The 14,265-nt window shown below is 43.3% G+C and overlaps 1 protein-coding gene across 1 annotated transcript in view; it reads right to left on the bottom strand.

Annotated features, from left to right (window-relative positions):
- Positions 1–774: 774 nt before the first annotated feature.
- The window catches only part of gnmt (glycine N-methyltransferase), a 33,472-nt gene continuing 19,981 nt past the window's right edge, over positions 775–14,265 (bottom strand). Inside the window, exons 3-6 of the mRNA XM_061986917.2 lie at positions 8,989–9,102; positions 7,987–8,129; positions 5,228–5,349; positions 775–1,750 (exon numbers count right to left, since the gene is read on the bottom strand). Coding sequence (XP_061842901.1) covers positions 1,579–1,750; positions 5,228–5,349; positions 7,987–8,129; positions 8,989–9,102 — 551 coding nt within the window. The 3' untranslated portion in view covers positions 775–1,578. The remainder of the gene's footprint in view (positions 1,751–5,227; positions 5,350–7,986; positions 8,130–8,988; positions 9,103–14,265) is intronic.

The following is a 14,265-nucleotide window of genomic DNA, read 5'->3' on the forward strand; positions in this document are numbered from 1 at the left end:
CATGGTTGGGTGATGGTTTGGGGTGCCATGTCATCTGCTGGTGTCGGTCCACTCTGTTTCCTGAGATCCAGGGTCAACGCAGCCGTCTACCAGCAAGTTTTAGAGCACTTCATGCTTCCTGCTGCTGACCTGCTCTATGGAGATGGAGATTTCAAGTTCCAACAGGACTTGGCGCCTGCACACAGCGCAAAATCTACCCGTGCCTGGTTTACGGACCATGGTATTTCTGTTCTAAATTGGCCCGCCAACTCCCCTGACCTTAGCCCCATAGAAAATCTATAAGGAAGATGCAGAATGCCAGACCCAAAAACGCAGAAGAGTTGAAGGCCACTATCAGAGCAACCTGGGCTCTCATAACACCTGAGCAGTGCCAGAAACTCATCGACTCCATGCCACGCCGCATTAACGCAGTAATTGAGGCAAAAGGAGCTCCAACCAAGTATTGAGTATTGTACATGCTCATATTTTTCATTTTCATACTTTTCAGTTGGCCAACATTTCTAAAAATCCCTTTTTTGTATTAGCCTTAAGTAATATTCTAATTTTGTGACACACGGAATTTTGGATTTTCATTTGTTGCCACTTCAAATCATCAAAATTAAATGAAATAAACATTTGAATGCATCAGTCTGTGTGCAATGAATAAATATAATGTACAAGTTACACCTTTTGAATGCAATTACTGAAATAAATCAAGTTTTTCAAAATATTCTAATTTACTGGCTTTTACCTGTATGTATGTTTGTGTTGTGGTTCTAAAAAAAACACACCAAATGAAAACAAAGTATATCATCTTTAATTGATTTCCAAGCTACAGTTAAAAATCCAACAGACATTAGAAGAACATAAGACTGTGGTGAAATGTTCCATGGAAACGTGGACAACCAGAGCAGGTCAGTGCACTTTTGGTACAAAACAAAAACAAAAACAGGTAGCACCGGCAGAACACTTGAATGCACCGTGAAGTCCGCAGCACCACCGGACGTGAGGATGTGGGATTACCCCGCCACGCACTCCTCGGTGTCCATCCGGCGTTTATTAATTTCACCCTTCAATCATTGTGCAATGTGCAAAGTACAGGCTGAATGAGAACATCTTTGGTTGACAGCATGTTTGAGGAGGATCACGTGACTCAGGCTCAACGTTCAACGTAGCCGGTGGGCGTCCGAGCCTTTGATGCATGTTCCCTCGGTCTTATATAAGGCATTCATCAGCATCTTCTGGTTTAAGATCAAGTGAAGTGCAAAGAAAGATAAGAAATGATGTATCATTAACTGAAGTCAGAGGATTAGGAGGTAAACAATCACCAAGGTTTGAGCATTTGGACTTAAGCGTGCTTTAGACCCCTTTTAGCCTTGATAGAGTCCGACCCTGTGGAACACCGCAAGAACTTCCCAGACCAAACGCCACCGAGCTAAACAAAATATGATTCTTGTCTTCAGTTGAAAACACTAATCCGTGTTTAGAGACATTGTTGCTGAGGTCTTCCCATATATTACTCTAAAAAGTCATGAAAATAAAAATGTCATCCAAATTATGGAATTAAAGACAATTTGGGGGACTGGACTGGAACTGGTTTCAGGCCTTCTTCTTGCAAACGTGGACAAAGTAGCAGGGAGCTTTGGTCTGACCGGGGACGTAGGCCAGGAAGTCTCCGTAGACCTGGTGCTCCACTTGGCCCTGGAAGGCCGCCTGCAGCAGCTCCTTGAAGCGGCCCAGGCGGTGAGGGTAGTAGGACAGGCGGAACTTGCTGGAAACACACAACACAACCTCACACTCGTGTCGTGATGCTCGGACACGGCCGGCCGACGACTTCCATGCCGTCGGAGCGAAGCGCAGACCTGGTTTCCCGTGAATAACCATGAAAATAATGTCGCTAAATCACTCCCTGGTTCAAACTTTCAGGATGCGGAGGGAAAAAAATGCCAATTTTAATTGATCAATCATTTCGATGTATAAAGTCTAGAACTCAGTAAAAAAACTGACTATAAGCAGCTACTGTGCGGCTAATTTATGGATTGTTTTCTTTGCAGACGGCCATACTAAAAATAGTTGAAAAAAACAAGCACATAGGTGTTGAATTGTTTGGTCTGCTTCCATTTAGCACTTTTAACCAGAGTACCATTCAGTCTTCTAGCCGTCCATAACGTTTCTACCTGTGATCACGCCAAGCAACGTTTGGAAGTTTCACAATATAACTAAAATGTTTGTAAGTTTGTAACGTTTGGAAGTTTCACAATATAACTCAAATGTTTGTGACGTTTGTAAACACCGGCACCCGATACTTTGACGACGAAACACCGGTACCCGATACTTTGACGACAAAACACCGGTACCCGATACTTTGACGACAAAACACCGGTACCCGATACTTTGACGACAAAACACCGGTACCCGATACTTTGACGACGAAACACCGGTACCCGATACTTTGACGACAAAACACCGGTACCCGATACTTTGACGACAAAACACCGGTACCCGATACTTTGACGACAAAACACCGGTACCCGATACTTTGACGACGAAACACCGGTACCCGATACTTTGACGACAAAACACCGGTACCCGATACTTTGACGACAAAACACCGGTACCCGATACTTTGACGACAAAACACCGGGACCCGATACTTTGACGACAAAACATCGGTACCCGATACTTTAACGACGAAACACCGGTACCCGATACTTTAACGACGAAACACCGGTACCCGATACTTTGACGACAAAACACCGGTACCCGATACTTTGACGACAAAACACCGGTACCCGATACTTTGACGACAAAACACCGGGACCCGATACTTTGACGACAAAACACCGGTACCCGATACTTTGACGACAAAACACCGGGACCCGATACTTTGACGACAAAACATCGGTACCCGATACTTTAACGACGAAACACCGGTACCCGATACTTTAACGACGAAACACCGGTACCCGATACTTTAACGACGAAACACCCGTACCCGATACTTTGACGAAACACCAGCACCCGATACTTTAACGACGAAACACCGGTACCCGATACTTTAACGACGAAACACCAGCACCCGATACTTTAACGAAGAAACACCAGCACCCGATACTTTAACAAAGAAACACACCGGCACCCGATACTTTAACAAAGAAACACACCGGCACCCGATACTTTAACAAAGAAACACACCGGCCCCCGATACTTTAACAAAGAAACACTCCGGCCCCCGATACTTTAACAAAGAAACACACCGGCCCCCGATACTTTAACAAAGAAACACACCGGCACCCGATACTTTAACAAAGAAACACACCGGCACCCGATACTTTAACAAAGAAACACCGGCACCCGAACACCGGCACCCGATACTTTAACGACAAAACACACCGGCACCCGATACTTTCGACAAAACACACCGGTACCCGATACTTTAACAAAGAAACACACCGGCACCCGATACTTTAACAAAGAAACTCACCGGCACCCGATACTTTAACAAAGAAACACACCGGCCCCCGATACTTTAACAAAGAAACACACCGGCCCCCGATACTTTAACAAAGAAACACACCGGCACCCGATACTTTCACAAAGAAACACACCGGCACCCGATACTTTCACAAAGAAACACACCGGCACCCGATACTTTAACAAAGAAACACACCGGCCCCCGATACTTTAACAAAGAAACACACCGGCCCCCGATACTTTAACAAAGAAACACACCGGCACCCGATACTTTAACAAAGAAACACACCGGCACCCGATACTTTAACAAAGAAACACACCGGCCCCCGATACTTTAACAAAGAAACACACCGGCCCCCGATACTTTAACAAAGAAACACACCGGCACCCGATACTTTAACAAAGAAACACACCGGCCCCCGATACTTTAACAAAGAAACACACCGGCACCCGATTCTTTAACAAAGAAACACACCGGCCCCCGATACTTTAACAAAGAAACACACCGGCCCCCGATACTTTAACAAAGAAACACACCGGCACCCGATACTTTAACAAAGAAACACACCGGCACCCGATACTTTAACAAAGAAACACACCGGCACCCGATACTTTAACAAAGAAACACACCGGCACCCGATACTTTAACAAAGAAACACACCGGCACCCGATACTTTAACAAAGAAACACACCGGCCCCCGATACTTTAACAAAGAAACACTCCGGCCCCCGATACTTTAACAAAGAAACACACCGGCCCCCGATACTTTAACAAAGAAACACACCGGCACCCGATACTTTAACAAAGAAACACACCGGCCCCCGATACTTTCACGAAGAAACACACCGGCACCCGATACTTTCACAAAGAAACACACCGGCACCCGATACTTTCACAAAGAAACACACCGGCACCCGCACCGGTGTTTTGTCGTTAAAGTATCGGGTACCGGTGTTTTGTCGTTAAAGTATCGGGTACCGGTGTTTTGTCGTTAAAGTATCGGGTACCGGTGTTTTGTCGTTAAAGTATCGGGTACCGGTGTTTTGTCGTTAAAGTATCGGGTACCGGTGTTTTGTCGCTAAAGTATCAGGTACCGGTGTTTTGTCGCTAAAGTATCGGGTACCGGTGTTTTGTCGCTAAAGTATCGGGTACCGGTGTTTTGTCGCTAAAGTATCGGGTACCGGTGTTTTGTCGCTAAAGTATCGGGTGCCGGTGTTTTGTCGTTAAACACCGGTACCCGATACTTTTACGACGAAACACCGGTACCTGACACTTTTACGAAGAAACACTGGTACCTGATACTTTTATGAAGAAACACTGGTACCTGATACTTTTACGACGAAACACCGGTACCTGATACTTTTATGAAGAAACACTGGTACCTGATACCTTTACGACGAAACACCAGTACCTGATACTTTTATGAAGAAACACCGGTACCCGATACTTTTATGAAGAAACACTGGTACCTGATACTTTTATGAAGAAACACTGGTACCTGATACTTTTATGAAGAAACACTGGTACCTGATACTTTTATGAAGAAACACTGGTACCTGATACTTTTATGAAGAAACACTGGTACCTGATACTTTTATGAAGAAACACTGGTACCTGATACTTTAATTAAACCTGCGTTATGCAGAATCAGACAGAAAATATCTCCCATTGTGGTCTGAGCAAAGTCTGGCCTTGTTTGGGTGCCACCTGATCCAGGTTCTTGAATCGGAACGCATGACTTTAAGAGTCGGTACTCTCATGGTAACCACCTACCTGACCTCTGGCGGGGTCTGGGGGCCGGCCTGGGGCACTTGGAGGGTGTAGTCCAGGGTGATCATGTGGGGCTTACTGTTGACCCACAGCACAGAGGTGGATATGTCCTGTGTGAGATCGCTCTGCAACACACAACAAACACACTTCTTCCGTCAATCATTGTGGGATGAAGAAAGCCATTTATCTGAAAGATGTCCAGGCATCGAGTAATTGTCTCTGGCCGCCTGCCTGCGAGAGGCAATGATGAGAGATATAGCAGATTAGTCTCGCTTAAGAAGTGGCTGGCTAGCTTCTGTAGACAACAGGGACTAACGTTTATTGATAATTGGCCCTCTTTCTGGGGCAAACCATGTTTGCTGATGAGACGGCCTTCACCCTAACCAGGAAGGCGCCATCATCATGTCTAAAAACATAGACTACTGTTTAAGTCACATTTGACTAACTACACTAGAGCAAGTCCGGTCACAGACAATTACAGAGCCTGCTAGACCGGGTGAGGAGTCACTTAAGCTAGAACTAGCCAGCGCCAGGCTGGATAATCCCTGTACGCATGGCAATTCTCTTAGAATAATACACAACTCACATAATGTTTTTTCTGTTGTAGATATGCATTCTACTGAGGTGGCAAATTATGATGCGTTCAGTTTATCGCAGCATCAAGCAAACAATCTGAAAATTCCCGTCATATCAATTCCTAGATGTGGTCGAAACTATTTAAAGTGCACTACGCATAATAGACGCAACATTATTAATATTACTACTACGGATAATTTCAACAAAAACTCGTCAAAACAGCCCAATACTTATAATATGGGCTTTTTAAACATAAGATCATTGTCTCCCAAAACATTAGTTAATGAGGTCATTAGAGACAACAATCTTAACGTCATTGGTCTCAGCGAAACCTGGCTCAAACCAGACGATTTTTTTACGGTGAATGAAGCATCTCCTCCTAACTATACAAATGCACATATTGCCCGTCCCCTCAAAAGGGGTGGGGGCGTCGCACTAATATACAATGAAAACTTTAACCTTACCCCTAACCTAAATAATAAATACAAATCGTTTGAGGTGCTTACTATGAGGTATGAGGTTGGGAACATCTCCGCTCGGGATGGTGTCCTACTGGCCCCACTATGGACTGGACTCTTACTATTATGTTGGATCCACTATGGACTGGACTCTCACAATATTATGTCAGACCCACTCGACATCCATTGCATTCGGTCTCCCCTAGAGGGGGGGGGGGGGGTTACCCACATATGCGGTCCTCTCCAAGGTTTCTCATAGTCATTCACATCGACGTCCCACTGGGGTGAGTTTTTCCTTGCCCTTATGTGGGCTCTCTACCGAGAATGTCATTGTGGCTTGTGCAGCTCTTTGAGACACTTGTGATTTAGGGCTTTATAAATAAACATTGATTGATTGATTGATTTATCAACAACACCCAGAAATACTGGTATGGACTGTATCGTCTCCAGGTTGCCTGGATTTCCAAAAAGGAGCGGTGTGCAACCTTCACGTGGATGCCTAGGGGGTGCCACTAATGTTCCAGGGTGTGGTCAGCCATATGCCCCACCCTCTTTTGGCTTTTTAGCACCCAATGGCGTGAACTAGGCCTGTACACGACACACGCATTAGCTTAGCTAATGATAGCGATTTAGTCAAATAAATGTAGCTTCTAACGTTAGCTATCATTACATGTCATTTGGCCGGCGAGACGTCATGAGTCATAAGGAATCTTAGCCGCAGGGAGATTGTCTTCATTACAACATCCATCCATCCATTTTCTACCGCTTATTCCCTTCGGGGTCGCGGGGGGCGCTGGAGCCTATCTCAGCTACAATCAGTCTGTTAAAAAATGTTGATGCTACCATTTAGTGGACAATGTGAGTAATTCAGGTCAATGACCTTTAATTATGCACTGAACAGGTGTAAGCGCAGCATTCACTTATATGGCAATGCAAACAACCTTCCCTAGTCATGGTGCAAAAAAATGAAAGAAAAAAAAATGCAACTAACACAAAAAGTCAACACACATAACAATCTGCTCACTAAACTTTGTGGACATTATAAAAATCCTCCATGCACCATAAAAAAAATCTAAATTAATGTAAATCCATTACAAAGCATGATTGATTACACAACTTTAAGGAGGTCGTCACAGAAGTAAACAATATAGGAGTCAAATTTTCACATACGATCAATATTTAATTATATATCCATTATAATATGTACACACACACACGCACAACATGCTTGACGGTAGGTGTGGTGTTCCTGGGATTAGAGGCCTCACCTTTTCTCTGGGTATCGTGGCCAAACAGTTACATTTATGTTTCATCTGACATCACATGAACAAAGATAAGACCTTCTGGAAAGTCCTGTCGGCTTTCAGCCCTCGGCCAAATTTTATTAAGCTCATTACGGCCCCAAAGTCAAAAAGATTGGATAGCCCTGACATAAAAAAAATAACAAAAACACCAGGAAGAGTTGATGTTTCTATTAGTGGTTTCACAGAGACAGTTGCAAACTTCAAGAATAAGAAAGTTTGTTAGGATGGAGTTCCCTTTTGGGAAGTTTGAAGATCTCCTTTGAGAACCACGTCTGTGTATGGATGCAGTCAAACACACTTTTCAAATACTCACCATAAAAAGGTATTACAGAGAAAATTATTCAGAGAAACCTCAAGTCAACCAGTGCTCCAAAAGACTGACCCTGAGGTAACAAACTGACCAAATGCAACATTCCCTCCCTACCTGGTAGTAAATATTTTTGCCTTGTGGAGCTCGGCCAGTCTCCAAGATGTAGTCGTAGTTACGGTGGTCAATGATGAGGATCCCACCTGGTTTGACCATACTCGCAATGTTCTGGAGAGCCAACTTGTGGTCACTCTGATCCCCTGAGTGTTAGAAAATGACAAACAGAAACACATTCGGTTAATCGTTGCCACCCATCCATCTTCTTCCGCTTATCCGAGGTCGGGTCGCGAGGATAGCAGCCTAAGCAGAGAAGCCCAGACTTCCCTCTCCCCAGCTACTTCGTCCAGCTCCTCCCGGGGGGTCCCGAGGTGTTCCCAGGCCAGCCAGGAGACAGTCTTCTCAACATGTCCTGGGTCTTCCCCGTGGTTTCCTACCGCTTGGACGTGCCCTAAACACCTCCCTAGGGAGGCGTTTGGGAGACATTATGACCAGATGCCCGAACCAGCGGCTTTACTCTGAGCTCCTCTCGGATGACAGAGCCTCTCACCCTATCTCTAAGGGAGAGCCCCATCACCCGGCGGAGGAAACTCATTTGGGCCGCTTGTACCCGTGATCTTGTCCTTTCGGTCATAACCCAAAGATCATGACCATAGGTGAGGATGGGAACATAGATCGACCGGTAAATTGAGAACTTTGCCTTCTTCACAACGGATCGATACAAAGTCCGCACAGTAGCATTTAGCAATTAGTCATTGATTTTTTTTAATCAATGATCTTGTTCAGGCTCAACTTAGAGCTGGAGGCTGTCTCAACTGACCTTGGACAGGCTGCCAGTTAGTCACAGGTAACTTATAAAAACTAATCTTCCATTTAACCCAACTCAGAGAAAACCCACAAGAGATTGTCGGCAGTCAAAATACTGGATTTTACTGAGACAGAACACTCAGAGTAACAAAGGCACACTTATTTGGATAATGAAAGATCAAAGTTTCTATTTTTGAATATCTTAGCTTTGGAAAAACTTCTCCAAAGTCCAGCCACTAAAAACCCGGATCATACCTTTGAAGTCTGGTAAGTGGGCAAAGGAGTTGCCCAGGCAAATAACGGCATCAAAACCCTTTCCTGGTTTCTGGATGTCTTCTGGTAGTGTCAACCAGTTGGCTTCTTCGATCTCTGGGAAGACAAACACACAACCAAATGTTAGAATTACTCAGGGTTCAACCAGTTGGCTTCTTCGATCTCTGGAAAGACAAACACACAACCAAATGTTAGAATTACTCGGGGTTCAACCAGTTGGCTTCTTCGATCTCTGGGAAGACAAACACAACCAAATGTTAGAATCACTCGGGGTGTCTTTGAAGTCGGCGAATCGATTCAGAGAAGTCCGATTCGATTATCAGCCTCACAGTCAAATTGTCCGGTTTACAACCCGAGGAAGATGGAGGAATGAACAGAATGGGTGACAAAGGGCAGCCTTGGCGGAGTCCAACCCTCACTGGAAACGGGTCCGACTTTCTGCCGGCAATGCGGACCAAGCTCTGACACTGATCATACAGGGAGCGGACCGCCACAATCAGACAGTCCGATACCCCATACTCTCTGAGCACTCTCCACGGGACTTCCCGAGGGACACGGTCAAATGCCTTCTCCAAGTCCAATAAGCACATGTAGACTGGCAAACTCCCATGCACCCTCAAGGACCCTGCCCAGAGTATAGGAATGAGTACAGTTTTAGGGGTATATTCGAGATTAGGGACACGGGGGTCAGTCGGGATGCTGCCCTGGCAGAAATTGGACCAACGGCTCAAGCTTCGACCAGTTTGCCTTGCGAGCCCCTGGCAATGGTTCCATCTGCAGGTTCGCCGGGTTTGGACTTGTGACTTCCTCTGTATCAGAAGTGCCCAAATTGGGTCAAAAATGAAATCACCGTAAATTCCGGACTATAAGCCGCTACCTTTTTCCTACGTTTTGAACCCCTTCGCTGACGGCCATAAAAAAAATGTTTTGTTTTTTTAAACAAGCAAATGTATTGAGATGTTTTATTGTTTGTGCTATGGCGCCATCTTTTGGACGAGTTCTCCAACTGCAGGTGCTGCAGTGTCCTTCCATTTAGTGCTTACAACCGGAAGTAAGGTGCCGTTCAGTCTTCTAGCCGTCCATAGCGTCTCTACTTGAATGGATTCTTCATTCATCACTCCAGGCAACGTTTGTAAGTTTTACAATATAACTACAACAATTCATACTTACTAAAGCGTCCCATGTGTGATGTCTGTCGGAGTGTTTTCATGTATATTTGTATGTGCTTTCGTACTGCAATGTTGCTAGCATTAGCTAATATGCACATTTACAAGTGTCTGTGTTAGTATTATTAACTTACAACGGCATTCTTTTTGTATTGTTTCAGTTTCACAAATTCCTCAGTAAATTCACCAAGAACGTCACCGTGGAGTTATTGAGTCCGTTTAGCTGATTGGAGAGCTAGCTTGCGCAGCTAGTGGGTCCATGACCATGACTTCTGTTTTGTTTGATCAGCCGTTTTTCTGCCGTGTTACAGCCAACGTTTGGCAACAATTAAGGTACGTAAATAAACATTTACAGAATATTTCAGTGTAAATAACTCATTTCACAACAAGTTTATATCTGCGACTCATATATGGAAACATATTTTCTTCACTAAAATTTAGTGGGTGTGGCTTACATCCCGGTGTGTTTTATAGTCCGGAAAATACGGTAATTCAGTATGTCACAAAATGTTAAACATTGCCAATTGTTAGTCAAAAAAACTACCTGATACTTTTACGAAGAAACACCGGTACCTGATACTTTTACGAAGAAACACCGGTACCTGATACTTTTACGAAGAAACACCGGTACCTGATACTTTTACGAAGTTACACCGGTACCTGATACTTTTACGAAGAAACACCGGTACCTGATACTTTTACGAAGAAACACAGGTGCCTGATACTTTTACGAAGAAACACAGGTACCTGATACTTTTACGAAGAAACACAGGTACCTGATACTTTTACGAAGTTACACCGGTACCTGATACTTTTACGAAGAAACACCGGTACCTGATACTTTTACGAAGAAACACCGGTACCTGATACTTTTACGAAGAAACACCGGTACCTGTTACTTTTACGAAGAAACACCGGTACCTGATACTTTTACGAAGAAACACCGGTACCTGATACTTTTACGAAGAAACACAGGTGCCTGATACTTTTACGAAGAAACACAGGTGCCTGATACTTTTACGAAGAAACACAGGTACCTGATACTTTTACGAAGTTACACCGGTACCTGTTACTTTTACGAAGAAACACCGGTACCTGATACTTTTACGAAGAAACACCGGTACCTGTTACTTTTACGAAGAAACACCGGTACCTGTTACTTTTACGAAGAAACACTGGTACCTGATACTTTTACGAAGAAACACCGGTACCTGATACTTTTACTGCCGTGGTACAGACAACGTTTGGCAACAATTAAAGGTAGGTAAATAAACATTTACAGAATATTTCAGTATAAATAACTTATTTCACAACAAGTATGTATCTGCCACTTATAGTCCAGTGAGACTAATATATGGAAACATATTTTTTTCACTAAAATATAGTGGGTGTGGCTTATATCACGGTGCGTTTTATAGTCCGGATAATACGGTAATTCAGTATGTCACAAAATGTTAAACATTGTCAATTCTTATTGTCAAAAAAACTACCCGACACTTTTACGAAGAAACACCGGTACCCGACACTTTTAAGAAGAAACACCGGTACCAGACACTTTTACGAAGAAACACCGGTACCTGACACTTTTACGAAGAAACACCGGTACCTGATACTTTTATGAAGAAACACTGGTACCTGATACTTTTATGAAGAAACACTGGTACCTGATACTTTTATGAAGAAACACTGGTACCTGATACTTTTATGAAGAAACACTGGTACCTGATACTTTTATGAAGAAACACCGGTACCTGTTACTTTTAAGAAGAAACACTGGTACCTGATACTTTTATGAAGAAACACTGGTACCTGATACTTTTATGAAGAAACACTGGTACCTGATACTTTTATGAAGAAACACTGGTACCTGATACTTTTATGAAGAAACACTGGTACCTGATACTTTTATGAAGAAACACCGGTACCTGTTACTTTTAAGAAGAAACACTGGTACCTGATACTTTTATGAAGAAACACTGGTACCTGATACTTTTACTGCCGTGGTACAGACAACGTTTGGCAACAATTAAAAGTAGGTAAATAAACATTTACAGAATATTTCAGTGTAAATAACTTATTTCATTTCATTTTATGCCACTTATAGTCCAGTGCTACTAATATATGGAAAAAAAAAAATTTCACTAAAATATAGTGGGTGTGGCTTATATCACGGTGCGTTTTATAGTCCGGAAAATACGGTAATTCAGTATGTCACAAAATGTTAAACATTGTCAATTGTTATTGTCAAAAAAACAACCTGATACTTTTACGAAGCAACATTGGCACCTGATACTTTTACGAAGAAACACCGGCACCCGATACTTTTACGAAGAAACACCGGTACCTGATACTTTTACGAAGAAACACTGGTACCTGACACTTTTACGAAGAAACACCGGTACCTGACACTTTTACGAAGAAACACTGGTACCTGATACTTTTATGAAGAAACACCGGTACCTGACACTTTTATGAAGAAACACTGGTACCTGATACTTTTACTGCCGTGGTACAGACAACGTTTGGCAACAATTAAAGGTAGGTAAATAAACATTTACAGAATATTTCAGTGTAAATAACTTATTTCACAACAAGTATATATTTGCCACTTATAGTCCAGTGCGACTAATATATGGAAACATTTTTTTTCACTAAAATATAGTGGGTGTGGCTTATATCACGGTGCGTTTTATAGTCCGGAAAATACGGTAATTCAGTATGTCACAAAATGTTAAACATTGTCAATTATTATTGTCAAAAAAACTACCCGATACTTTTACGAAAAAACACAGGTACCTGACACTTTTACGAAGAAACACCGGTACCTGTTACTTTTACGAAGAAACACCGGTACCTGTTACTTTTACGAAGAAACATCGGTACCTGTTACTTTTACGAAGAAACACCGGTACCTGTTACTTTTACGAAGAAACACCGGTACCTGATACTTTTACGAAGAAACACCGGTACCCGATACTTTTACGAAGAAACACCGGTACCCGATACTTTTATGAAGAAACACTGGTACCTGATACTTTTACTGCCGTGGTACAGACAACGTTTGGCAACAATTAAAAGGTAGGTAAATAAACATTTACAGAATATTTCAGTGTAAGTAACTTATTTCACAACAAGTATATATCTGCCACTTATAGTCCAGTGCGACTAATATATGGAAACATATTTTTTTTCACTAAAATATAGTGGGTGTGGCTTATATCACGGTGCGTTTTACAGTCCGGAAAATACGGTAATTCAATATGTCACAAAATGTTAAACATTGTCAATTGTTATTGTCAAAAAAACTACCAGACACTTTTACGAAGAAACACCGGTACCCGACACTTTTACGAAGAAACACCGGTACCCGACACTTTTACAAAGAAACACCGGTACCCGACACTTTTACAAAGAAACACCGGTACCCGACACTTTTACGAAGAAACACCGGTACCCGACACTTTTACAAAGAAACACCGGTACCCGACACTTTTACAAAGAAACACCGGTACCCGACACTTTTACAAAGAAACACCGGTACCCGACACTTTTACGAAGAAACACCGGTACCCGACACTTTTACGAAGAAACACCGGTACCCGACACTTTTACGAAGAAACACCGGTCCCCGACACTTTTACGAAGAAACACCGGCACCCGACACTTTTACGAAGAAACACCGGCACCCGACACTTTAACGAAGAAACACCGGCACCCGACACTTTAACGAAGAAACACCGGCACCCGACACTTTTACGAAGAAACACCGGCACCCGACACTTTTACGTAGAAACACCGGCACCCGACACTTTTACAGAGAAACACCGGTACCCGACACTTTTACGAAGAAACACCGGCACCCGACACTTTTACGAAGAAACACCGGCACCCGACACTTTTACGAAGAAACACCGGCACCCGACACTTTTACGAAGAAACACCGGCACCCGACACTTTTACGAAGAAACACCGGCACCCGACACTTTTACGAAGAAACACCGGCACCCGACACTTTTACGAAGAAACACCGGCACCCGACACTTTGACGAAGAAACACCGGCACCCGATACTTTGACGAAGAAACACCGGCACC

The sequence above is a fragment of the Nerophis lumbriciformis genome, linkage group LG26, assembly GCF_033978685.3.
Source record: "Nerophis lumbriciformis linkage group LG26, RoL_Nlum_v2.1, whole genome shotgun sequence".
Lineage (NCBI taxonomy): Eukaryota > Metazoa > Chordata > Actinopteri > Syngnathiformes > Syngnathidae > Nerophis > Nerophis lumbriciformis.